The 13,016-nt window shown below is 45.9% G+C and overlaps 1 protein-coding gene across 1 annotated transcript; it reads left to right on the top strand.

The window, feature by feature from the left end:
- Window positions 1-310: 310 nt before the first annotated feature.
- ifnlr1 (interferon lambda receptor 1) lies at window positions 311-12,571 on the top strand. Its single transcript, XM_064353556.1, has 7 exons — window positions 311-648; window positions 2,535-2,649; window positions 6,332-6,495; window positions 7,068-7,234; window positions 8,043-8,196; window positions 10,522-10,637; window positions 11,691-12,571. The coding sequence occupies exons 1-7, from the start codon at window positions 606-608 to the stop codon at window positions 12,555-12,557; spliced, it is 1,626 nt and encodes a 541-aa protein (XP_064209626.1). The 5' UTR covers window positions 311-605; the 3' UTR covers window positions 12,558-12,571.
- Window positions 12,572-13,016: the final 445 nt, after the last annotated feature.

Below are 13,016 nucleotides of genomic sequence, written 5' to 3'. Positions count from 1 at the left end.
GATGTGATGCTCTGTGGCACGTGTGTCGCAGTTTGGGTGCCGTGGGTGTGAAAAGTTTCACGAGAATTCCTTTCACTTTCTTTCGGCGTTTTGTTTTGTTTTTTTATTTACCAGTAAAGGCCAGAAAAGGCTCCCAGTGAACTTTGCAACAAAAGCAATGTGACCAAACCTGAAAGTCCAGAAGAGGGAGGTGTGGAAAGTGGAGTGGGCAAGTCGTACGTGCTCAGAGTGGGAGGGACCCGAAAAAAAAACAAAAAAAACAGGAACAGGTTGATAAGACAGTTCCAAAGTTCACGTGCGCACCTGGGGAAGGGCCCCCCCCCCCTCCCCGTACGCACGGCATGTACAGGTAAGACCGGCACGGGTGCGCACAGGTGTGTGACACACAGAGCTGCGGTGTGCGTCGCTGGTGAAACGTCCTCTCCTCTCCTCTCCTCTCCTCTATCCGTGGATTGATCTCTCCTGGAATTTCTTCCAGAAGCTTTCGGCCTCCCCTTCACTTATGTTCGCGGGGAGCCCCGGGGCATTCTGGGAAAGCTCAGCCCAGAGACCCTCTCTGCCGTTTGGAGTTTTTACGGATTTGTCTCGTCGCGCCCGGCGCAGCTATGTGGCGGTGGACGGTCGTTGCCCTCGCTCTGTCTCGTGTCGGTGAGTCCGGTCGACATCGTCCGTGGAAATCTACGTCCATTTTGAGTCGTGGACGTTTCTCCTGTGATGTTACTTGATTTAAAGTGTCAGTTAAATGAACAGGCGAGGACGACATTCCAATCGTCAACCGAATCAAACAATCTTAGCGACTCATTCATTATGATTTGCAGATAACTGTGATTTATTTTGTTATTTTATTAGTGCTGAGTATGATTTTTCTTAGTGCAAGAGGGGTATTTAGATTGTTTTTTTTTAATCAATGAATTATTAATAAATTAGGATTCTTTTCATATCAGAGTAAATGGGTTTATACTATATTGGTCCAAACATGTTGTTTTACATGCATTATTGTAGCAAAATTGTGTTTGTTTTATCTATGTATTTATTTTTTAACTATCAGATTACTTCCGTTATGCATTTCTTTTTATAAGTGCATTGGCAGTGTACAGCAGGGGTGTTCAGTCTCCTGGGGGTGTGGGGGGGGCAGTGTGGGACCAGGCTCTCCTTTCACAACAGAACATAACTGCCTGATGAGCTGGATCAGGTGCTTTAGCACTGGGCTAGAACTGCAGAGAGACAGAGAGAAAGGGACAGAGAGAGGTAGAGAGAGACAGATAGAGAGAGCTATCTGCCACAGAAGGGAGGACAGCACTGACCCATGACTCCCATTAATTAATACTGCATGTGTTTAATTTATATACGTATATTTGTATTATTTATTACATATAATTGCTATTAGTAGTGTCACTATTGTTATCACTGCTAGTACTGGTATACATTTTATGTATGTTATGTTTTATTCTTCAAAATGATTGTAGTTGTTTTTACTTTTATTGTTGTTGCTATACTGATTGATTATTACGATTTGACAAAACATATAATACAACACAATACATACATAAAATATGCCAATAATTTCATTTTGAATTTGAACTTGAAAGAATTTGAGAGAGAGAAGCAGAAAGAGAGGGTGCCAGAGTGCATTACTCCCGGGCACAAAAATAAAATAATTATAAAGATTATAAATCTCATTCAGGAAACACAAATGCACTGTTTCAATTTGCTCTTCCCTTTCATCGCTAGAAACAGCAGCGCATGACTTTTATTTGTGAGAAGTGTAACACATCTTAACACGACGACAGGCGGTCCGCTGTTGGCAGATTCTCTTTCTTACTTTTCCCAGTAGCTGGAATAGAATAATAAAACAGCTGTATGCCAGTAAGCTATCTGCGAATGTTTTGTTGTGTGTAACAGTAAAGGCCGTCCACGTTCTCCAAAGTGACAAGATTCTTTGAGCTCGTTCTGCAGGAAGTTAGTGGCTTTGGGCACCTGTGAGGGTGGGAGGGAGGGGGAGAGAGAGCGAGAGAGAGAGAGAGATGTTTGGGTGAGCATCACGGGCACAGGCATCACATTCTTTGCAGGTGTGTAGTTAGATGACTGTGGTTTCCATGTGAATGCACACAGCGTAAGCATATTAGAGAAAATGCACCGCACGAGGAAGTGGCTTCTGTCAACAGGTCATGAGGAAATAGAACTGTCTTGCCTGAGAAAATTAAAGAAGTTCACTAGCGTGAAAGCGTAAACCACAGCGACACACTGTATGCGTGGGAGATGCAGGTGTGTGTACACATGTGCACATCTGTGCACACATATTGAGTACACACAGGCATGCACACATACACTCACGCATACACACACGCATGCACACACACGCGCGCACGGACGCACACACGCTCACCAACACAAACACATACGCAAATTATGTTTTATTGCAACTGCGCTAAATATTATGACTGTAAACCCCCCCCCCCCCCCAAAAAAAAAGAATAACCCCCATCAGTTGATAAACATAAGAATCTTTGATCTTTTCTTTCCCCCCCCCACAGTGGGTGTGCTGTCTGTGAATAATACTGTGTACTTGGAATCCAGAGATTTCCGTCACAGACTGCGCTGGCCCGGTGAGCAGGACCCCACGGTCCGCTACAGCGTCCAGTACAAAATGTGAGTACCTGTGTGCCACCGAGGGGGGGGTACTTCGGTGAGGGGGGCGGGGGGAGGGGGGGTATGGGTCCGGTGAGACCTCTCCTTTTCTTTGGTGATGAGCATCACCAAATCACATCCCCGCATGGATTACATTACAGGCATCTTTGTCGAGAGCGACTTACACAACTTCTTACATAGCGTTTACATTTGCATCCATTTATACAGCTGGATTTATGCTGGAGCAGTGCAGGTTAAGTACCTTGCTCAAGTGTACAGCGGCAGTGTCCTACCTGGGAAATGAACCTGTGACCTTTACTGTAGGTGACAAGACCAGCTCCTTACCCGTTATACTACACTGCTGCACAACTGGACAATAAGTGCTACTTGTGACCAGTAATGTGCAAGTCATGCTCCAATGAACAAACAATCAAAGATTCTTGGCTATGCACATCTGGGTCTGCTGCTCCTGCAATTAAGTCTGCGAGACTGTTTTTGTGAACGTAGAAAGTGTATTGCGCTTTTAAAATTTTTGTGTTTAATTTACTCAAATCCAGTTTTTAATTTACTTACTCGTCCATTTCCTCTGCAAAGCATCTTTGTGACAGTGTCTCAGTAGAAAGTGTGACGCGAATGAAGGTTAAGGGTTTTGACTCAACAAAGAACAGCTTTAGTTTGAGAACAGTATTATTTGTTGTGGATCTATGTGCTCAAGTCTAAATTAAAGGCTTAAGCGTGTCCCGAAGGGACTGCACACTCTGTACCAATATCTGCACAAAGCCAGAATGTGTTTTCTTTCCTAATTCCTGCATTGTGAAGTGTTCGAAGGGAAAAAGCAGGTGTGACCGTATCGAAAATGTGAGCTTATGTTCTGTGATTCTTACACGATTACTTTTTGTGTTTTCGTTATGAATGTGTCGTGGTTTCTAGACGACTGCGGCTTTCAAACAAACTGGTTCACCTCCCCCCCTCCACGGAGAGCCTGATCAATTAATCAGCGTGATCCCCTGTATCACTTCAGCCGATCAATCAAATGATATTGAACAGACCTCCTCTCACGCAGTCTGGTAATCACGGTGTGAGCGCGGCTTGATGTATTATGGCTGGTGACGAATAAAATGAAAAACTGCGAGCAAAAACACAAAGAAATCGTAATTGCAAAGTACCGTGACAGACACGCGAAAACACGACGATTCAAAGCCGGCACTCTGAAGTTCTCTGAGCAAAAAACTGCTACAGAACAAAATCCACAAAGCGACTGTGCTATGAAACAGAGGAACGGGCAAAAAAAAAAAGCCAATAAATGAAAAGAGTGATGAAAAGGGGACAAAGAAAGAGATGACGAAGCGTGAGAAAGCAGTAATAAGAGTCTGAAAGAGTGTTCGAGAAGAATAAGCGAGTGTATTAGACTCGAGCCTTGATTAGTTATTATCGGATTCAGTCAACATCCGTCCTCGACTTTTCAGTCTGCATTCAGCCTGCGTTTGTTTTCGATTTTGGCCTGGATCCGATGAACATCCATGCCCTTGCAGAACTCTCACGGTGAAAGGCTGGTATTTCCTGCCTTTGGGGAAGGAAGCAGACAAGAGAAACCACAGTTTTGTTTTTTTTTTTGGCAAATTATGCACCTTCAGCTGGGAAAGCCCGCTGGAGGTATTAGTCCCAGAATCCTCTTGCAAGTATGTGGTTCTGACAAGTTTTTTTTTTTTTTACTACTTCCTCATCGTCGTCCTTTGCCTTTTTTTTGGCAGATGAGAACTTGGCTTGTCGTGTGGCCTTTTTAAACTCACATTCTATGTGTTTGAGGAAGACGATGAAGAACAATCCTGAGCTATTTATAGCGTTGCGGTTGTGCCTCTTCTGAGTGTCAATAAGAGTCGATTCAAAACGAGTGATGAAGAGGTACTTAAAGAGCAAAGATAAAGTTTAAAAAGAGAAAGAATGTGGGCGTTGTATTTGTAAAGTGCTGACTCATGTTATAAAAACACTTCTGGACTGCTGGTGGAATGCAAACCTGTAAAAATAAACGGTGTTATGTGAAGCAATTGTATAAACAATACAAATAAAAATTCCTTTTGCTTTACTTTTGAGCCAAAAATTCAATTTGAATTAGAATCAATGTTAAAATATAACACATACATTATCATAATGAAAAGCGTGTTTGTAGAGGCAAGCCTGTTTACAAAATGGTAATACCATTTCATGACACATAAGGCAAGTATAATGGCAAAATCATTTTAAATAAATGTTTAAATACATATGCATATTCTCTATTACTCATCCTGGGCGAGATGCAAAAAGGACATGCAAAAAACGAAACATGGATGGAAAACAGTTTTAATGGTCGTTTAGCAGATGCTGTAATCCAGGGCATTTTACAATAAGGGAAAACAGCTGTTGAGACAACAGCATCGCAATAATTAATTTAAATAACGGCTCGCTTTCAAAAAATAGCTGCTGGTCGCAACGACAGTTCTAGAGGGATTTAAAGCAGGGGCGTAACCTGTGGTGTAGTGAGCGGGGAGAGGCGGGAATTGGGGGGGTGACCTTTCCTATGGGCAGAATTAAATCAGCTTTTGTAGTGCAGTGGGGCAGCACTGTCACCTCACAGCAAGAAGGTCGTGGGTTTGAATCTGACCAGGCCCTTTCTGTGTGTGTGTTCTCTCTGTGTCTGCGTGGGTTTCCTCCATTAGCTGACTTGCTCTTGCCAGAGCTGAAGCTTGCTAGCGTGATGTGATGTGTCCTGGATTTTCTATTGACTGGCTTTCCATATATCAACTACAGCACAAAGGCATACATGAACAAAAATTTTTAACAAAAAAATTATTCTCACTTTTGTTCTTAAAAATATTCCTACCAAAAATAAAAAAACAATATGAGATTCATGACATTACATTACATTACATTACAGGCATTTGGCAGACGCTCTTATCCAGATCGACATGCAACAAAGTGTATAACCAAAACCAGGAATAAGCGTGTTGAAAACCCTAGAGGGAAGTACAGATCCAAGTGCAGGGAGCGACCGCGTAGTTTAACGTGGACTCTGTAACACATAACGCAGACCTTTGTTTTTGTGCATATCCCAAAATAGAAAATTTATGTGTAATCCTGTTCATGTGATTTGCATAAGGAAGCAGCCATGAACAAATACAGATGAGAGAAAAAAAAGAAGATAAATGGAAATGTCCTTACACGCAATTTACGGTCAAATCTGATCGTATGCATGTTTCGCAAATGAGGGCCAATGAGTGGCGTGCTCCAGTCACCTCTGATATTTTTACCCCCCAGGGGTTTGAAAAGGGGGTCCATGGACCCCTGGAGGTTCTTTTTTTAATACCCAATGTGAATGTGAAGCACAACACCACCCCACTGAGACCTCAAGACCAGCCGCGGTCATAAAAAGAGTAAATCTGACTGAGGAATTCATTGATTATTGGAGGGGACGACACAAGCATTTCTATTGTGCCAGAGCCATTAGCTCTGCCAAAGCTGCCCCATTACGGCTATGATTCAACACACCATTCAGTTATCCTAGTATCAGGATAAGATAACAACTATGTTAACAAATAAACAAATTAATAAATGTGATACTCAGCTAAATTACTATATATTTTTTGTTATTCTTATTCTTCTTCTTCTTCTTATTCTTCTTCTTCTTCTAATAATAATAATAATAATAATAATAATGTTTTCTTTGTAGTTACGGGGAAGAATGGAAGGACAAGAAGGAGTGTCAGAACATCACGTCCTTGTCATGTGACCTGACGAATGAGCTGTGTGACATAAGGAATTACTACTACGGCAAAGTGACGGCCAATGGTGTCAAGCTCGGCCAATCTGCCAGATTCCACCCGCTGAGAAGCAGTGAGTCACCCGCTCTCTCTCCGTCCCTCCCTGTCCCTTTCTTCTCCACCCCTTCTATCATTCCTTCTTCTTTCTCTCTCTCTCTCTCTTTCTCTTTCTATATTCATTTTTTCCTACTTCCTGTCTGTTTTTGTGCCACTGCAAAAATGTAAACAGAATTCTGGCCTTTTTGATATTCTATGATTCTGGATGTTTTGTCGATATATATACATATACTGCATATCTGCATCAAATAACTACAGTTATTGCCAAATTAGATAAAATTTCTAATTGAAAATACCTGACTTTGCTATGCTGTTTAACATGAAAACACATTTATATGATTGCTCTCTCTTCTCCCCTCCTCCTCCCTCTCTCTCTTTCTCCCCCCTCTCTCTCTCTCTCTCTCCCACACCCTATCTCCCCCTCTCTCTCTCTCTCTCTCTCCCCACCTTCCTCCCTCTCTTTCTTCTCTCTCTCTCTCTCTCTCTCTCCCACACCCTCTCTCCCCCTCTCTCTCTCTCTCTCCCTCTCTCTGTCTCTCTCTCCCCACCTTCCTCCCTCTCTTTCTTCCTCTCTCTCTCTCTCTCTAGCGGTCCTGAGTCCTCCCGTTGTGACCATAACCCCCAGCGTTCGGTCGCTGAGCCTGAGCGTGACCGTCCCCAGCGGTCCCGACCCCAGCCAGTCCATGGTGGACTTCATCCTCCCGGATCCCATCAGCTACAAGGCCAACCTGACCTACCACAACAAGACGCATAAGGTACCCGGCACGCGTCAGACGCGCTCCTGATGGTTTTCGTCCTCCAGAGTGTGCTTTTCCTCTATTCTCTGTCACGGCTAGCTGTTTTGATGCTTGCTTTTCCGCCATGTTGATAACCGTTTTGAAACGTTTTTTTTTCAGATACGTTTAATTTTCGTGAAGCATTTCATGTTGATATCTATTTTAGGGGCGACATAGCTCAGGAGGTAAGACCAATTGTCTGGCAGCCGGAGGGTTGCCAGTTCAAACCCCGCCCTGGGCATGTCGAAGTGTCCTTGAGCAAGACACCTAACCCCTAACCTCTAACTGCTCTGGCGAATGAGAGGCATCAATTGTAAAGCGCTTTGGATAAAAGCGCTATATAAATGCAGTCCATTTACCATTTACCATTTTGAAGAACATTTTTCTGATACGTGTTTAACTGTTCGAAACATGCTTTTCTGTCATGGCTAATTGCTTTAGAGTATGGTTCTTCCTTCACATTGGTAACCATTTTAAATTGGGCCAAAATCTGAGTCCCTGTATCAAATTGGCAACCCACATCTCTTTATGATCACCTAACGCCATTTTGGCTCTACACAAATCTCCCATGGCGTTCATTTCATGGGCTGGCCAGAGAGAATAAGGAAAGAGTTGGAAACTCAATATGCCAGAAGTTCTCTGAATGACTCCAGTGGTCTCTCTGTTGATAAAAAAAAATAATAATCCAAAAAATAATAAACAACCAAACTGTATACAATCAAACTGTTTTTGTAACATCAAGAAAAGAAAAAGAAACTCAACTTGTCTTCACCTTGTGTTTCTACAGATAGTCATTATAGAAATGACAACAAATTCATCGGAGATCCAGTTCAACCGCCTGCAAAACAACACGGAATACCATGTGTCTGTACGCTATGTGCTACCTGTGAACAAACAGAGCGAAGCCTTTCAGCGCACTGTGAAAACCCTCGCCATCCCAGGTGCGTGTGTGTGTGCATGTGCGTGTGTGCATGTGGTTTCATGCGTGAGTGACTGTGTGTGTTTAGGTATGTGCGTGCGTGTGTGTGTGTGGAAAAACTTCCTTCTTTTAAACGACAACCCTCTTCTGTAGGACTGCTGGGTCCCCTCACAGAATGGAATGTACTGTAATATACTGTAAATATGTGCGATAATTTTAAACAATATAATAGTAAATTTATTTCACAGAAGTAACTGAAAGCAGAAAATAATTTGTATATTTTGTATATTTGTCCGTATATTTTGAAGTGTTGCTGTATATAGTGCAATACATTTTATTTGTGGTGTTTGTGGTTTAATTGTAGCTTCCCGGTCGTAAGCAACGTGAAACAGTGTTGCTGTGTTCGAGATTCACAAACGCAGCTTCACGAACCTTTTGGGCTTCAGTAGCGCTTCGTTTTGTTGACCGAGGCTTCTTGTTTGCGTCTTGGCAACGGTCTCCTTTTTCCTTGTCTCCGCCAATCGAATGGATGCATTTATTTGTCCAATCACAACGACGTCAGGAGTGTGACACTTCCTCAAATCAACCGTGGATTATGAGCGAAGGAACGAAAAAAGCAAAAAACTCGCTTCGCTCAAAGCTGAGTGCACCGTGTGGTTAGATAATAAAAGAGGGCCATTGTACTCCGTGCCAAAGTTGGGTCGATGCCATTTAACCCTTCAGGGTGTAAAATTACAAATACGGTGTGTGATAATGTGAAAGGAATGGAGTTCTAGAACTCTGACCGAAGAAACATTTCACAAAAAAAAAAAAAAAAAAGAGAGAAAGAGATTGCTCAGGTTGGAATCCATGCTGATAAATGGCTGATAGTTGATCCGAAAAATTACGTTTTGAACCTGAACGTTTAGACATAATCAAGAACGCAATATTTCATTTTTATGCACAGGCCCAGAAATTTAACTGGGGCATAGTAAGATGTCCACACGCCTCAAAATACAGCTAATGATTAGCATTATTTTTTTTACGGATATTTCTGCTGTCCCACAAAAATGAACAAAAAAGTTTTAAAAGAATAATTTTTAAATGGTTATGTACTCAATAGACAGGCTCCCAGGCTAGGGTCTGAGGACCTGTGTGTGTGTCCTAGTTTTCCTTCCAAACGAAACCAGAAGAGTCACAGAAACCAAACTTGTGGAACTTTGTGGAAAACAAGGAGGTCAAGGACAGGCCAAATGGTGACAAGATTTTGAAAAAGCAAGGAGCTAGGCTTGTAACCTAAAGGTCACAGGTTCAATTCCCGGGTAGGACACTGCCGTTGTACCCTTGAGCAAAGGTACTTGACCTGCATTGCTTCAGTACGTATCCTGATGGATAAAATGGACGCTATGTAAATGTAAGTCAGTCTGGATAAGAGTGTCTGCTAAATGCCAGTAATGTAATGTTGTGTTTTCAACAAACCATTGGTGATGAAGATGATTGGCTGTAACAGGAGTTGGGGAGCCTTCGGGGCAGAGGTGTACCACTGTAGCTCCGGGCGCTGGGAAGGGGAATTCCCACTGCTTGATTTGCGGGAACCATTCTTCCTTCCTTCCTTCCCTTAAGTTTCCACTGAAAACAAAAAAAAAGAGCCTTTAGCCTGTTGCGACACTCTGGATTTTTTCAGTACTCCGAGTGCTGAAGGCGTGGCCCCTAAGGGCAAGCCCGCGTTCCTCTCCGTAACCATGGCGACACACACGCAGGTGGGCGAGTGTTTAACAGACTTTAACAGTCCCCCAGCCCCCAGCCCTCCAGGCCCCAGTCCCCCACCCCCTCAGTCCCCCAGTCCCCCACCCCCCCAGTCCCCAAGTGCCCCACCCCCCCAGTCCCCCAGTCTCCCAGCCCCCCAGGCCCCAAGTCCCCCAGACCCCAGCCAGTCCCCCACGCCCCACCCCCAATCCCCCCCAGACCCCCAGCCCCCCAGCCCCCCAGTCCAGTCCCTCAGTCCCCTAGTGCCTCCCTGTTGGGCTCTCCTGAGTCGTGAGTCAAAAGATTGTGTTGTGTGCATTAAGCTTAAGAGGGCTAGGGTCAGGGGGACAATAACAATTTATCTCTCGTTTCTACCATTTCATTCATCGTCCATAAGTAGCACCCCCTCCCCCAATCCCTTCCCATGCACCTCCCCCCCACCACACACACCACAATCAGGGGTGATGCAACGCCGCCATTTTGCGCCAGAACGCTCAGAGCGCTCAGCCGTGTCACAGAGGTAGGCGTGGCCCGGACAAAATGGGGTGTGGGACTCAGGGAAGGCGGCCTGGAGACGCCCTCGAACCCTGACCGCGGAACGCTTGCTTGTTTCCCCTCACAGACAGAACGGAGCTGCTCGCTATCCCCGCCCTGCTGGCCGTGTGCGTCCTGCTGACGTCCTCCCTGGCGTTCTGCCAGATGTTCGTGCGCAGGAAGTCCCTCATGCCGGACGTGCTGGTAAGGGGCGCGGCGTCAGTGGACAACTGTCGTGGCGTGCAGGACGCACACCTGTGTCTGTTCAGATAAACGCGCAGGTCCCTGTGCAGTGATGCAGGGAGACACCTGCACCATGTGCATTCTCGTCACGACACCACGCACTATCACAACTCACACCACACAACACAACCACGCAACTCACACACAATTTACTCAACACTACCACATCACTACACCACCTCCGCGTCCTCCACACCCATTACACCAACAACACAGGCAACCACACACGTCAAAAACGCACAACCCAAAACCACACAAAACGCACCAACGCACACTACCACCTCAAATCCACACCTTCTGCCAAGTAGAGACCCCCACAGTGTATTTACAATACACACAGTGCGCACAACCACATGGTTCCCTCAAACCAATGACGCAACCGTAAGCTAGTCTCTGTACTTAGCAGTGTCGCTATGCATTCACTTCCGGGAAATGAATCTCTTCTGGGTGCAGTCCCATACAACCACTCCGCCCAGTTTATTACTTAAATAAATAGCTGCCGCTTATAATAAAATAAATAAATAAATAACCCTCTCTCTCTCTGCTGGGGCGCTGCCCGGAGAGAGCAGTTACTTCATCAGTGCTTTATCTGTGATTACTGTGGCACAAGTTAATAATTACACGGATTGGACCCAAAGACTTAAGTCGTTTCGATTTCTCTTTCCCAGATCATTCACTCTTTGAGCTTTCCTCAAGCTTTTTCATGCTTCTGTACTGCAGCAGGGAGTGCGGAAAATAATTAGTCTGTGTCATCGTGCTTAAGAAATTATATATATTATTTATTTATTTATTTATATTTATTGTTGAGAGCACCAGCGACAATGTTTTTTACAATGACATGCACCATCTATATCGAACACTTGCGCGAGAGATTTGTGATAGTGAGAACAGACGTGTGTGAGACGATACCATTTGCACGTGACTTCAGATGTATGAATTTTTTTAATTGGTGTCATTCGCCCATAATGTAACTTTTCTCTTCTTTTTTTTTTTTCTTCTTGTTGAAATTGACAGAAAAATCTGGCAAGCAGTGGGTCGCTGCCAGTGATCCGCTTTCCGGCAGAGAGAATCACCACCCCGGAGGTGTACGCGCGTGTGACAGACGTGTGCGTGGACAAGAAACCCCCTTCGGCCCCCCCCAGGCCCGGCGGCGACTCCTACACCCCCCAGGTCTGCGACCCCGACGAGCAGCCGTGGCACTGCAAGTCCTACTCCAGCCAGCAGAGGGAGCCAGACGTGCAGTCCAACAGCAGGGGGTCCTCCACCAACTACAGCCTGGTGTTCGTCCAGCGGCAGGACGGGGGGGGTACCTCGCCGAAATCGAACGGCCCCACCCCTTCGGGCGCCGGCCCGTGCCTGGGACAGGTGTCGGCGGGGGCGTCGGAGCTCGCCGCCCCAAATGGACTCGTCCCCGTCGACCAGGAGGAGGAGGAGTCCGGGACTCTGGTGCTCCCCACGTTCCGGAGGAGCGACGGCAGGCTGGAGGTGTCCAGCCTCTTCACCTTTCTCCAGGTGGAGGAGGAGAAGGAGGAGGAGGAGGCGACGGCGCCCGAGGTGGGCGCCTTGGGGGAGGAGTCCTCAGGCGCCGGGGTGGGCGGGACCAGCTACCTGCCCAATCAGACTGTGCCCACTGTGCCCTATGCCAGCCAGCAGAACTGGACCCCCAAGCACATCCCAGACTGGAACGTCCCCTCAGTAGGACACGCCCCCTCTGGTTACCGAGGGAACGGACAGGAAGCAGTGGCTCTGCTCCCTCAGCCGCCACAGGAAATGGACCCCGGTGCGGGCGGGGGCGTGGGCGAGGGCGGGGCTGCCGGGCGGGTCCAGGGGTATTTCTCACAGATGTTTTCAGATGCCTGGGGGCTATCAGTCCAGGAATGATGAGACCTTTCCACCTGGAGCTCCTGTTGGGGGTGGGGGGGGGGGGGGAGGGGTTGGGGGAAGAAGAGAGAGTGGGAGTGACAAAGAGAGAGAGGGAGTTGTGGGAGTTGGACAAAGAGAGAGAGGGAGTTGTGGGAGAGAGACTTGGACAGAGAGAGAGAGGGAGTTGTGGGAGAGAAACAGGAAGTTGAGAGAGAGAGAGAGAGAGAATGGATGGGAGAGAGAGAGAGAAAGAGGGAGGCTGTGCTCACACTCCAACAAAGAGACAAAGCTACATTTCCTCATTAAATGTGAGAAATGCAGAAAATTTTGATACATTTCTCAACAATTCCCAAACTTCCCAAACCTGCCTGGATCACAACAAATCTAAATCCTTCTGGGAGAGGAAAGGTGCTGCCAAATTTTGGTTGCACAATATGTAGCTGACTGAGGGACAGTTGTGACCCCCTTATTGATCAC

The sequence above is a fragment of the Anguilla rostrata genome, chromosome 1 (genome assembly GCF_018555375.3).
Source record: "Anguilla rostrata isolate EN2019 chromosome 1, ASM1855537v3, whole genome shotgun sequence".
In the NCBI taxonomy this organism is placed as follows: domain Eukaryota; kingdom Metazoa; phylum Chordata; class Actinopteri; order Anguilliformes; family Anguillidae; genus Anguilla; species Anguilla rostrata.
Note: the sequence above shows the minus strand (reverse complement) of the source record. Positions and strands in the feature narration are given on the sequence as shown.